General features: G+C 39.7%; 1 protein-coding gene across 10 annotated transcripts in view; it reads right to left on the bottom strand.

Moving 5' to 3' along the window:
• Window positions 1-1,808: 1,808 nt before the first annotated feature.
• Window positions 1,809-14,234, bottom strand: part of NLRP3 (NLR family pyrin domain containing 3) — a 68,322-nt gene continuing 55,896 nt past the window's right edge. For all 10 annotated transcript variants that reach the window (XM_077908492.1, XM_077908497.1, XM_077908501.1 and 7 more), the window contains 3 exons: window positions 6,073-6,243; window positions 5,442-5,612; window positions 1,809-2,444 (listed from right to left, as the gene is read on the bottom strand). In XM_077908492.1, the coding sequence (XP_077764618.1) occupies window positions 2,255-2,444; window positions 5,442-5,612; window positions 6,073-6,243 (532 nt within the window). In that variant the 3' untranslated portion in view covers window positions 1,809-2,254. The remainder of the gene's footprint in view (window positions 2,445-5,441; window positions 5,613-6,072; window positions 6,244-14,234) is intronic.

The following is a 14,234-nucleotide window of genomic DNA, read 5'->3' as shown; positions in this document are numbered from 1 at the left end:
GGGTTCCCTTTTCTCCACATCCTCTCCAACATTTGTGGTTTCCCGCCTTGTTAATTTGCCCCATTCTCACTGGTGTGAGGTGGTATCTCATTGTGGTTTTGATTTGTATTTCCCTGATGGCAAGTGATGTGGATCTCATGACATGGATGTTCTTGAAGATGACAGCCCCCTTTTCAGATAGAATTCCTCTTTTCAATTGTACTGCCTCATCTGGAATTGGTGCAGTGTTTCCCAATGACAAGATTCTGCATATACATCCTGTGCTGCAATTATTCACCTTCTCAAGTCATCTCACCAGAAAGGAAACATCCATTTGCCTCCATTGATACCTTTTATGAGATGGTTAGGATGCTATCTAATTTCTGTTCTTTACATAGTTAATATTTTTCTTTCACAACTGATTAGCCAACTGTGGAGACTCCCCAAATATGTAAGTACCTGCTCTTCTTTCACATCCTTTTAGCGTTTAGGACTCATCCATTTGCTTCATACTTGATACAATCTTTACTATGATAGTTGGAAAGAATTATTTTTTTTCCAGTTTCATGCTGTTGATGTTTGTATATTAATCTTCTATCCAACAACTTTACTTATTTTTTTAGTTCTACTGGTGTAGGAAGCCTCATGGATTTCTTCCAAATTAATAGTCATATTGTAGCATTTTTATTTATCCAGATATTCCTCTGGGTGAGTGTTTGGTAAACTCTCAATTCAGTTTTAAGTTCCTGGTGTCCAGAAGTTTTTCTCTTTCCAGAATAACTGTGTTTTAATTACATTTTACCCTGTATGTCAATGCGTGTGTGGCAGGGAGACAGTGTGTAATAGTTCACTTCACCAAGATGCAGAAAACAAAAATCTAGATCAGAGTTACTCCCAAACGCTGGTCCTAGACAAGAAAAAAAGCTTGCAACAAAATATAAATCACACACTGTTTCCTTTATTGAGGCATTCTTACCAAGAAAAAAAATCAGCTTATCTAAAAAGCATGCTTAGTAATGTGATTGATCTACATCCTTGCGCCAAGTTTCTTATATCAACAGTTGGCAGGCAGTGCTTTGAGCAGCGGAACTCTGGATGCCTCATTTAACAGAGGAAACAGTGTTTCCATCCTGAACAATCCCATGTGGTTCAAGAGTTGTCCCATGCATAGAAAAGCAATTAATCAATATGAAGTATGGCAGATGAACTGCTCCTGAAGTCAGATAAACCCAAGATAAACTCTTACAATTGAAGGTAAAATGCATTTTCTACATAATACCTCTATTTATTAGTATAGGCTCCATGTACTCTAAAACCTTCTTTTGCATGATTTTCAATTTTCTATCCCAGCAGAGCTGCAATTTCAACCACTAGAGTCAGGGTAAGATGATTTTTTTTCTTCGTCTATTACTATTACTATTAAATCATTTGGCAAAGAGATTTTTTTATTTATTTTTTTAGGATTATCTTTTTTTATTTTTATAAATTTATTTTTTATTGGTGTTCAATTTGCCAACATATAGAATAACACCCAGTGCTCATCCCGTCAAGTGCGCCCCTCAGTGCCTGTCACCCATTCACCCCCACCCCCTGCCCTCCTCCCCTCCCACCACCCCTAGTTCGTTTCCCAGAGTTAGGAGACTTTCCTGTTCTGTCTCCCTTTCTGATATTTCCCACTCATTTTTTTAAATGCATAAAGCAATTTAATTTATCTACAGTAGTTTATAGTAAAAAATATTTCTAGCCAACTTCTTTTAAAATTAAGGGGAAAAAACTATTTAAATCAATAAATACCAAAAGGGCTTATATTTTCTGAATTTTCAACTATCTACAATAAACATGAATTCTTTTATTAAAAAATAAAACTGTTACAAAAACCAAAAATAAATAAGTCATTGTCACAAAATTGCAACATAATATATAGTTTACTTGTTCTGTTAAAGTCAGTTAAGGGAAAGATAGTAGGAGTGGTGATGGGTGAAAGTGAACAGAACAAAGATAGGTAAAAAAGATATGAGGGAAAGGAGATTTAGAGAGAGTAAGAAGCGAAAAAGAAACAGAAAAAGTGCTTTATTAAATGAGTTAGTTACATGAGGTCACCAAAAGGAACATATCTGACTAAGGTTCTATACTGAGAACCACCTCATTTGGATGATGTGATTGTCCTGTGTCTTCAAACCGGGGCAAAGGGGGTGCTCACATTCTCTGTACAAAGGCACCATCAGCAGGATTTGGCATCCCACCCTGGACCAGGGGAGTCGTCGAGAGATGGTGTTCACCCTGGATGGAGGAGTGCTCGCTCCCACTTGTGGACACCTAGATGGCAGGGAGCCCAAACGCTGGCATCTGGCAGCCTGCTTCTGTCACTACCAAAAGGCTCAAAGACAATGGTCAGCTCAGGCTTTTCTTCTTGAAGTGTTTGTAATGCACATTTTGTATCATAATTGAAATACATTTCACACAACCTGCAAGAGGAAATAAAGAGCCTTGCATTATGTTCTTGGAAGAACACTCTCAGAGTGTTTGCCTTAAAAATCTCATCTCCTTACTTCCCTTAACCTAACACATTCCTAAACTCTCCAATGCTATAATTCATGCCTCATGTTTTCCGGTTATATTTTTAACCTTCAAGTTTGGAAATGTTTAAATATATGTACATTCACAGAGAATAGTAATGAACCCCTAGGCCTGTTACCCAGACTTGACAATTAATAACTCATGGCCAATCTTGTTTCATCTCTCACCCACCTACTCCTCACATCAGTGGATTATTACAAACACAACATTGCATGCATCTGTAAATATTTCACTATATGACACTAAATGAACGCTTTTTAAAAACACAACCACAATTCCATTATCACACTTTAAAAAGTTAACAGTGATTCTTTAATATCAACATATATGTCTAATCAGTGTTTAAATTTCCTCAACTGGCTGATACACTTTTTATATTATGTTCATTTAATCAGCAGCCATGTAAGTTCACACACTGCAAATTATTTGGTATGTCCCTCAAATCTTCTTTGATACACAATTTCTTCCCTATTGTCTCTCTCTCTCTCTTTTTTTATAAGTTTCCCTTACAACTTAGCTAAGAAATCATTCCATTTGTCCTGCATCATTTCTAACAATCTTGATTTGCTTGTGTGACGGACTGATTGTGTTTCTCCAAAATTCATACATCAAAGCCCTAATCCTCCATGTGATGGTATTTGGAAAGAAGCCTTTGAAATAAATTAAGGTTAGATGAGCGGGGGTGGGTCATCATGATGGGATCAGTCCCCTATGATAAGAGAAGCCACAGCACACACTCTGTCTCCCTGTCCTTGTCTCTGTCTCTCTCTGCCATGTAGGGACACAGGGAGAAGGCAGCCATCTGCAAGCCTGGAAGAAAGCTCTCCCCAGAATCTGAATCTCGTGGCACTGTGATCTTAGACATTCCGTATTGAAAACTGTGAGAAATGAATGTGTGTTGAGCTGATAAGACATGTTGACTGCATAGAGGTTCCTCAGTCTAGTTGAAGCCTGTCCCTCATCTCCAGAGAGTCCTTCAGGACTGGGTGAGCAATTCCACATACAGAAATGTCCCAGCTTCATCCTGGCCTATCCTTCCCTCTATTTTCTTAGCTCTGAGAATTTTGGCTTTTCCTGCAGCACGTGTGCTCCACTGTGTCTGCTTAATGATGCAATGCCGATGCATACTTCTGCTTAAGCGAACCTGCATTTCAGTTGGTTCTCAGCCTTGAGGTCATGAACTAGAAGTCCCAGGACTAATAGAATTTATATTATTTGAGTAAGATATAGATAATAAATAAACAAGAAAATGATATTGCATGTCTGTACAATGGTGATCAACACTATGGAAGAAAATAAGCAAAGAAAAGGGGATGAGGATATGCTGGACTGCTGTTTTCAGTAGGATGATCAGAGACAGATATCTAGAAGACCTTTCAGCAGAGAATTTAAAGACACATGGGAACAAGACACCAATGTCAAAGGGGAGAGAGGTCCACCAGAGGGAACAGGAAGTGCAAAGTTCTGGGGGTGACAGTAATTTTGCAAAACTACAAGGAGATCAGTATAAGTGGAGCAGAAGGAACATGAATTAGGAGAAAATGAATTTGCAAAAGAAGCAGGGGCCAGATCACAGGGGGCCGTGCGCACTGCCATGAGTTTGTGCAATTTGCTTTAAATGTCACAGGAAGTCACTAGACCATTTTGGTAGGAATGATATGATTACTTGTTCATGTTTTAGCTGCACCCTCCATCTGCCATGGTAATAATAATAAGAGATGCAGAATGCCACCAGAATATTCCAGACAAGAGGGCAAATGGCTCGAACCAGGGTAGGAGTCACAAAACTGGCAAGAAGAGGTCAATAACAGGTATGTTATGAAACCTATCAGGGCACGTCAATGAGTTGGACGTGTGCATAACAAAAAAGAGGTGTCAAAGATGACACAGGTTTTCTTTTTTCTTTTTTTTTTTTCCTTTTTTTTTTTTAGCTTGAGAAATTCACAGTGAGTAACCATTGACTGAGATGGGGACAAAGCAGTTTTTTGGCAGAAGGGGTAATGCGGTTTGGATTTGGACATGTAAAGTTTAGAAGGTTTATTAGACATACAAACAGAAAGGTCAGATTAGCACTTGGACATGGAATTCGTGCAGGTATAAGTTGGGTAGCACAACATATATATGGTAAAGCCAGAAGACTAGATGATGTCCACATGGGATGAAGTATAGAGAAGAAAAATTAGCCCAATGATGGAATCCTGAGGATTCAGCATGTGCAGGTCAGGAGGATAAAGAGAATCCACAAAGGAGACTGAGCAGAAACAGCAAATGAAGTGGAAGAAATCCGCTGTGAAAAGGTGTGACCCCCTAACACTAAGTGAGGGGAGTGTCTTCTGTGGAGAATGTAATCATCAGGGCTGACAAACGTACAGGACTCATTAGGAAGCTCTTACTGGAGAGGTAATGAATATCTGGTGGTATCACTAATAATAAAACCCAACACAATGCACATAAGCTGGTTCATGGAACTTCTAAACTTCATGTTTCTGGAACTCTCTTTTCCCACTTAGAAATCCTCAGAACACCCCACTGTGCAAAGACCTTTGTGATTAAGATGAACCACGGATGCTCTTGTTCTCAAAGTACATATGGTCACTTAAAGAGCCATATAGCCCTAGTCCTCCACTTTCATTGGGACTTGTGTTTTTTGGGGAACATGAATGGAAACTTTTCACACCCAACTGAATGTTAATTATTCTGACTGTCCAGATAAAGTTAAATATTGGTTCATAACTCATATATCCTATAAAAAAAAGTCTGGGACAACAGGCTCAGGCTCAATCTCAGTCTGAGTACAGATGAAACCATCTGGGGTTTTGATAACTGATCAACTTGTCCTTGGGACTCTGAATGCTGCCACGTGAGTCTGTGCAGAGCACACTTACCTCAGGCTTTGTAGGATGCAGCCCTGTTGTTTTAGCACTTCGCAGAGCAGCATGACCCCTAGATCTCCCAGGTCATTGCTGCCCAGGCTTAGCTCCCGGAGGCTCTTGCTGGAGGTCAGAAGCGTGGACAGATCCCAGCAACAGTGTGAGGTGAGGCTACAGCCATCCAATCTGCAAGGAAGAGGGTGATTTAGAAAAAATGCCCTGTTCACCATCCCCCCAACTCCACAAGCTCTCAGCTTGCAATGTTTCAAATGCACAAAAAGCGCAGGATTAACTAACTTGGAATAACTTTTTGTGCCCATGGTTATTTTTCTCCCCTTTTTCAGATGAAAGTATTTTTTCCAGTCTACTAGATTGTGAAGATCAAATTAGTAATTGTGAATTGATTTTTGCCAAATTCTATGCCTCTCTTCAAGTTTCCCTAAAACACAGTGCCAATCACCCTATTCTTTTGTGGTGAGGGAAATCCAGTATTTACAAGAAGTAGAGGTCCTCTCAGTCTCAGGATCCTGAAATAAGCTGAACCTCAAGAGGACACCATCACTTCTCAGATACAAATCATCCCATTATCATCCCCCCACCTTAGCCACCATGCATCCCCAACATTGTAATTAGCTATGAGACCTACTCTAATATCTGAAGCTTGCAGTTGGGGTGCAAGAGGCCCTCACAGAGTAGCTTCACCCCTGTGTCTCCAAGAGCATTGCCCCGTAGGTAAAGGTGTGTGAGCTTCTGGTTAGTGCTGAGCATGGAGGCCAGAGCTGGACAGCAACCTGGTGTGAGGCCAGAATTCACCAACCTGGAGAAGGAACAAGAACAAGCCTTCAATGTTCAGCCTTCCTTGAACATGGTTCAGCTATCTTGCCACAGGAATCTCATCTTATCTAAAAAGGTGCATCCTTGCGTCACCTGGGGGCTCAGGTTGTGATCCTGGGGTTCTGGGATCAAGCCCTGAGTCAGGTTCTCTGTTCAGTGGGGAGTCTGCATCTCCCTCTGTCTTCCTGCACTGCCCACTGGTGCTCTCTCTCACTCACTCTTTCTCTCTCTCAAATAAATGAAATCTTTAAAAAAAAAAAAAAAAGCTGCATCCTTCAACTTCAAGGTCAGGAGCCAGCATCTTGCATACAATCTGAGGAGAGCATGACTCTGCCTGTGGACCAATAAGAGAGACAAGTAATGGTCACAGCAGATGTCTTGCTGGGATCATTAGAAGAGACAGAGCAAAAGCAAACTGATCCAGATTCCTTCCACATTCTTCTTCTTTCTTACACATATTCCCTCTCCTATGCATGCTCCTTACCACCACATCTTAATACCAAAAAAAAAAAAAAAAAAATCTCAGATTATCCTACACTGTTAATTCCAATAACAATGCAGGCACTTGCCTTATTTGATTCTCACACTAACTGAGCGAGGTGGCAGTGCAGCTGTAACTATTATATATCTTTTACAGATTACACATCTGAGGTTATTAAATCATATGTTTCTCTTAAGGTCAAAGAGCAAGTGTTTAGTGGAGAGGGGACTTGGACTTAAGCCTTATAGGGTCTTTGCTCCTCTGTGTCCCTTCTATCCATATCACTCTTCCTTCTTCACTAGAAGGGGTCTCTTGGAGCAGAGATCTAGATTTGCATTACACTCATTAATTACACTCAGGGATTAAGATGTTTGGTGTGCTGCACTTGGGTCAAAGTGAATATATCCTATCACCCAACAGGAGCATGATTCTCTGAGGTAGAGCTGCATCATTCTAGCATAGAAGCTCAGAAGGTGGTACACATACACAGAAAGCCACATATGCTAGACCTTCAACAAAACTTTGACTTAACAACATCTCATGCAATCAAATTCTTTCTGCCAGAATCCTTAACAATGTTATGTTTTTAAGCTCTAAGATGTTTTAGAATCAGGAAAAAAAGACACATAGAAAGTAGTACCAGCAGGTGATCAAAAGAAAGCAGAAGTACTTATCTACACAGTGCTTTCCAACTCCCCAGTCAAGGATGAATCATAATTAAAAAAAAAAAAAGAATAAGCAAGACAAAGAGGAGAATAAAGCCCAAGATGGATGAGTTTAAAAAAAAAAAAAAAAACAAGGCAAGTTTTAAAGGGCTTCTAGTAATAACTTTATTTCCAGCTAGGAACAATTTCATCAGGTGGTCCTTAATTAGGATACAGAAGGTATTTGCAAGATTATCAGCGTTATGAACCAAACATTTGTGTCCTCTCAAAATCATGTTGAAATCTTAATACTTATTGTGATGGTAGGCAGGTGCAGCCTTTGAGAGGTAATCAGATCTTGAACATAGAGTATTCATTATGGAATTAGGGCCATGATAAAACAGACCCTAGAGAGTTCCCTTGCCCCTACTGCCATGTGTGGACACAATAAGATGGGTGTCTGAAAGCCAGGAAGAGAGTTCTCACCAGGAACCAGATGATCTATGGACACCTTGATCTTCAGCTTTCCACCTCCAGAACTGTGAGACATAACTGTTTGTTGTTTGAGTCACTCAGACTATGGTACTTTTGTTACAGCAGCCTGAACAGACTAAGACACCAGCAAAGATAAAGATCATTCCAGAAGACTGAACATGTCATTCAAAAGGAAAGGAAAAAATATTTTGCAGGATACAAAATGGAAACCTCTGCCATCATTTCCATAAAAGGACTGGAAATGATTATGAAACAAGTATTTGAGGAACAGTGCACCATGAAATGCAGCAGTTACAAGCACAAGGTGGTTTTGTTAAGAATAAGTCACATCTGAATTATCAAAATGTTAATAACCATTGAGACTGAGTGATGGATGCATGGGGTGCATGATGAAATATTTAGGCAATCAAACAACCACTTGATTAGAGGGCTGTAACCATCATTTCTCTTGGTCTCAACCAATCCATTCGACTCAGTTCTACATTCACTGAGCACAGATATCTTGCCATGTACTCTATTGTCAAATTATTATGTTTTTTAAATGTACTGATATACTTTACATTATAAAAATGTGTCACAAAAGAAAACTGAGGAAGAATATTTAACATTTTTTAAGTGTTTACTATATGCTTGGCTGAAATAATGACTTTAAGTAAGATTATCTCATAGATTTACTATAAAACCAAGATGGAGCTGTTGTTTTGTTTTGATTTTTTAATTTTATTTTTCAGCTTAAATTGTCCTTTAATAAGTGAAAATATTGTTCATAAAATTCCCTAATGCTAATTCCTTTTTTATTTAATTTAAATTCAATTAGCCAATATATATGCAGGATTGTTTTCATCCTTATTTTTAAATGGAAAAGCTGAGACTCAAGGAAATTACTTGAAAAATAAGAAGGAGCTTCCTAGATGGACTGTGAGGATGGGAGAGTATTTTGCATACCAAGCAAAAAGAAAGTGATAAGCAAGGGAAGGAAGGATGAAAGAGGTCAACTTTTTAGAACTAAGACTTATTCAATATGACTTAAAATGGAGTAAAGAGTATGGCAAAAGCAATGATCTAGAGCTGATCAGGGACAGCTCTGTGTAATATGCTAAGACACAGCAAGTACACTCTGACTTCAAAGAACTTTTGAAGTTTTTTAAGAAACACCTCAATATTACCAAGTCTACACTTTATTATTTTTAAAGACTTTATCTATTCATGAGAGACAAAGAAAGAGAGGCAGGCATTAGAAATGACAAATACCCACCATTTGCTTCAACGTGGATGGAACTGGAGGGTATTATGCTGAGTGAAATAAGTCAATCGGAGAAGGACAAACATTATATGGTCTCATTCATTTGGGGAATATAAATAATAGTGAAAGGGAATAGAAGGGAAGGGAGAAGAAATGGGTAGGAAATATCAGAAAGGGAGACAGAACATGAGAGACTCCTAACTCTGGGAAACGAACTAGGGGTGGTGGAAGGAGAGGAGGGCGGGAGGTGGGAGTGACTGGGTGGTGGGCACTGAGGGGGGCACTTGACGGGATGAGCAGTGGGTGTTATTCTGTATGTTGGCAAATTGAACACCAATGAAAAATAAATTTATTATTAAAAAAAAAGAAAGAGAGGCAGGGACATAGGCAAAGGGAGAAGCAGGCTCCCTGCAGGGAGCCTGAGGTAGGACTTAATCCTAGGACCCAGGAATCATGGCCTGAGCCAAAGGCAGACACTCAACCACTGAGCCACACAAGAATCCCTCAAATCAACATTTTAGAAAACTCCTCTGGTGTTGTGTAAAAGAAAGAAGGGGGTAGAGGGAACTGAAAGTAAAGAAAACCTAATATTTTCCTGTTTACTGGCTAATCAGCCCCCTGGAAAGTCCCACTGTTCAACAAGGCAGTAAAGAAAGGATAAGAAGGGAACAAAAGATGAGGGTGGGCAGCACCCTTTAATTCTTTTAATTCAGCACCCTTTAATTCTTACAAGAATTAAAGAATTTTGCAAATGCCCACCATGTGGCATTTATGTAATATTGGTGTGGGGGGAGAGTGGTGCAAAATGCCACCAGAGATAAAGACCTAAATTCAAGACATTTAGCCATATTTAGCAAAATGTAAAATACCTAAAAGTGTTATCTCATTAATTATGCTTGTAGGTATCTACCTCAAAAGAAAGAAAGAATTTTATGCACACATAAATAAAGTTATATATATACTTTGTTTTTTCATACTTACTTATAATTGTAAAAAAGAACTTTATCAAAAGATTTATCATTCAATGAGAACCTAAATAAAATACTATAATGCATACTATGTAATATTAAATCCAAATATGTAGATCTGTATATACCAGCATGGCAACAAATTCATAATAAATTTAAGAAGAAATCATAAGAAAGACTCCACCAAAAAAAATGTGAGAATTGATAAACAAATTTAGTAAAGTCACAGTATACAAAATCAATGTATGGAAATCCATTGCATTTCTGTACCCTAACATTGAAGTAGCAGAAAAAGAAATCAAGGAATCGGTCCCACTTATAATTGCACCAAAACCAATTAGATACCTAGGAATAAACCTAACCAAAAAAGGTAAAAGATCTGTACTCTGAAAACTATAGAACATATACAAAAGAAATTGAGAGGACACAAAGAAATAGGGTAGAAATTCTATGCTCATGGACCAGAAGAACAAACATTGTTTAAAATATCTATACTACCCAAAGCTATCTACACATTTAATGCAATCCCTATCAAAATACCACCAGCATTTTTCACAGAGCTAGAGCAAACAATCCTAAAATTTGTATGGAACCACAAAAGACAATGAATAACAAAGCAATCCTGAAAAAGAAAACCAATGCTGGGGGCATCATGATTCCAACTTTAAGCTATATTACAAAGCAGTAATGACCAAGACAGCATAGTCTTGGCACAAAAACAGACACATAGATCAATGGACCAGAACAGAGAACCCAGAAATGGGCTCTCAACTCTATGGTCAACTCATCTCAACAAAGCAGGAAAGAATATCCAATGGAAAAACAACAAATCCTGTTGGGATAATTGGACAGCCACTGATAGAATGCAGCTGGACTCTTCTCGTACACCATACACAAAAATAAACTCAAAATGGTTGAAAGACATAAATGTGAGACAGGAATCTATCAAAATGCTAGAAAAGAAAATAGGCAGCAATTCATTTGACTTCAGCCACAGCAACTTCTTACTAAGTGTATCTCCAGAAACAAGGGAAACAAAAGCAAAAACGAACTATTGGGTCTTCATCAAGATAAAAAGCTTCTGCATTGTGAAGGAAACAATTTACAAAACTAAACAGCAACCTATAGAATGGGAGAAGATGTTTGCAAATGACATATCAGATAAAGGGCTAGTATCCAAGAGCTATAAAGAATTTATCAAACTTAACACCCCGAAAAACAAATAATCCAGTTAAGGAATGGGCAGAAGACATGAATAGACTTTTTTTTTCAAAGAAGATATCCAGGTGGCTAACAGACACATGAAAAGATGCTCAATATTATTCATTATCAGGGAAATACAAATCAAAATCGCAATGTGATATCACTTCACACCAGTCAGAATGGCTAAAAACAGGAAACAACAGATGTTGATGAGGATATGGAGAAAGGCAAATCCTATTATATATACACTGGTAGGTATGCAAACTGGAGGTTCCTCAAAAAGTTAAAAATAGAACTACCCTACAATCCAGCAATTGTACTACTAGGTATTTGCCCAGAGGATACAAAAATACTGATTTGAAGGGGCACATGCACCCTAATGTTTCTAGGATCATTACCAACAATAGCCAACAATTATAGAAAAAGTCCAACTATCCACTGACTGATGAATGGAAAAAGATGTGACATATATATATGTGCGGAGGTTCCTCAAAGAGTTAAAAATAGACCTGCCCTATGACCCAGCCATTGCACTGTTGGGGATTTACCCTAAAGATACAGATACAATGAAATGCTGGGACACCTGCACCCCGATGTTTATAGCAGCAATGTCCACAATAGCCAAACTGTGAAAGGAGCCTCGGTGTCCATCGAAAGATGAATGGATAAAGAAGCTGTGGTTTATGTATACAATGGAATATTCCTCAGCCATTAGAAACGACAAATACCCACCATTTACTTCAACGTGGATGGAACTGGAGGGTATTATGCTGAGAGAAGTAAGTCATCGGAGAAGGACAAACAGTGTATGTTCTCATTCATTTGGAGAATATAAATAATAGTGAAAGGGAATATAAGGAAGGGAGAAGAAATGTGTGGGAAATATCAGAAAGGGAGACAGAACGTAAAGACTCCTAACTCTGGGAAATGAACTAAGGGTGGTGGAAGGGGAGGAGGGTGGGGGGTGGGGGTGAATGGGTGAGGGGCACTAAGGGGGCACTTGACAGGATGATCACTAGGTGTTATTCTGTATGTTGGCAAATTGAACACCAATAAAAAAAATAAATTTATTATTAAAAAAATAAAGAATTAACAGCAATCCTTCTCAAATTCTTCCAAAAAATCAGAGAAAGGAACATTTCTAAACTTATTTTTAGATTAGCATTATCCTAATACCAAAATTGATAGGACACTACAAGAAAACCACAGGCCAATATTCTTCATGAATTTAGAACAAAAATCCTCAACAAAACAATAGTAAACTGAATTCAGCAACACATTTAAAGGGTTATTCACCATGTCATGTGGAATTTATCCCTGATGCCAGGATGGTTTCACATATGCAAATCAATTAATGTGATAAATAACAATAATAAAATGAAATATAAAATTCATTTGATCCTCTCAGTAGAAGCAGAATAAACACTTAACAAAATTCAACAGAAGATGGTGGAAGACTAGGGTCCCCAAGCCACCTGTCCCCACCAGCTTACCTAGATAACTTTCAAATCATCCTGAAAACCAACAAATTCGGCCTGAGATTTAAAGAGAGAACAACTGGAATGCTACAGTGAGAAGACTTCGTGCTTCTATCAAGGTAGGAAGATGGAAAAAAATAAATAAATAAAAAGCACCGAAGGGGCAGGGGGCCCCGCGAGAAGCTGGGGTAAGGCGCACATGGAGTGCCCCCAGGACAGGAAAGCCCCATCCTGGAGAAACAGGACCTTTACCAATCTTCCCAGATGGAAAGGCGCTCTCCGGGAACTCGGGCAGGATCCCAGGAGGGGAGTGATGCCCCCAGGTTCCTGGAGTCACTAACAGAGGAAGTGCGTCCCAGGGGACAGCGCCACACACTGCAGGCCGAGCTCCCTAAAGGGCTGGAGCCTGCACCCAGTGGGGACTCAGGAGCAGCTCAGGTGGCTACTCCGTGCAGAGGGGGCTTCACAGCCTGAGAGTGTGATTCCAGAGAGTGTGATTCCAGCGACACAGGCCCTGGAGCCCAGAGTGCCAGGTAACACAGCCCACATCCAGTGCTCCTCCAGGACAGGCGGAGGCCGGAAGGAAACAGGGCAGCAAGGACTCTCCTGCCGCTGAGCAGCCTTGAGCTGTGCAAATGGGTGCCCCCCAGCCCCCGGAGCATCCAGGCCCTTGCAGACTGGGAGCTGCAGTAGTTACTGCGGGAGCTGACTCTAGGGCTGGAGAGCTGGCCACCAGCACTGTTGTTGTTCCTTCTGGTGTCATCTTGTGCCTGGGACTGAACGGCCGCCAGGGAGCAGGGTCCTCACAGCTCACACTGAGCCATGTACCTGGCAGGGGTGGGGCAGCTCAGCTGGGGGCACACACCTGAGAATCAGCACAGCAGGCCCCTCCCCCAGAAGGCCAGATGGAAGGACAGGGAAAGAGCAAGTTCTTGATAAAGCAGTGCTGGAAAGTTCCAGGGGAAGTCTAGGGACTTACACTATATAGATTCAGAGGATACCCCGCCTTGTTTTTTCTTTTTTGTTGTTTTCCCCCCTTTTTTCCCCCCTTTTATTTTCTCTTTTTCCTTCCCTTTTTCAATACAACTCGTTTTTAGTCAATGTGCACTAAGCAAAATGACTAGAAGGAAGAACTCACCACAAAAGAAGGAATCAGAAACAGTACTGTCTCCCACAGAGTTACAGAATTTGGATTACAATTCAATGTCAGAAAGCCAATTCAGAAGCACAATTATAAAGCTACTGGTGGCTCTAGAGAAAAGCATTATCCTTAATGCTTTATCCCCACTAAAAAAAAAAAAAAAAAAAAAAAAAAAAAAAAAAAAAAAAAGTTCAACACCTCGACATTTAATAGTGAAACTTGCAAATTGCAAAGCTAAGGAGCAAACCCTTAAAGCGGTGACAAGAGATCCCTAACTTCTATGGGGAGAAATATCAGATTAACAACAGACCTCTCCACAGA

Source organism: Canis aureus, chromosome 9, assembly GCF_053574225.1.
Source record: "Canis aureus isolate CA01 chromosome 9, VMU_Caureus_v.1.0, whole genome shotgun sequence".
NCBI lineage: Eukaryota > Metazoa > Chordata > Mammalia > Carnivora > Canidae > Canis > Canis aureus.
This window is presented reverse-complemented; position numbering and strand designations above follow the sequence as displayed.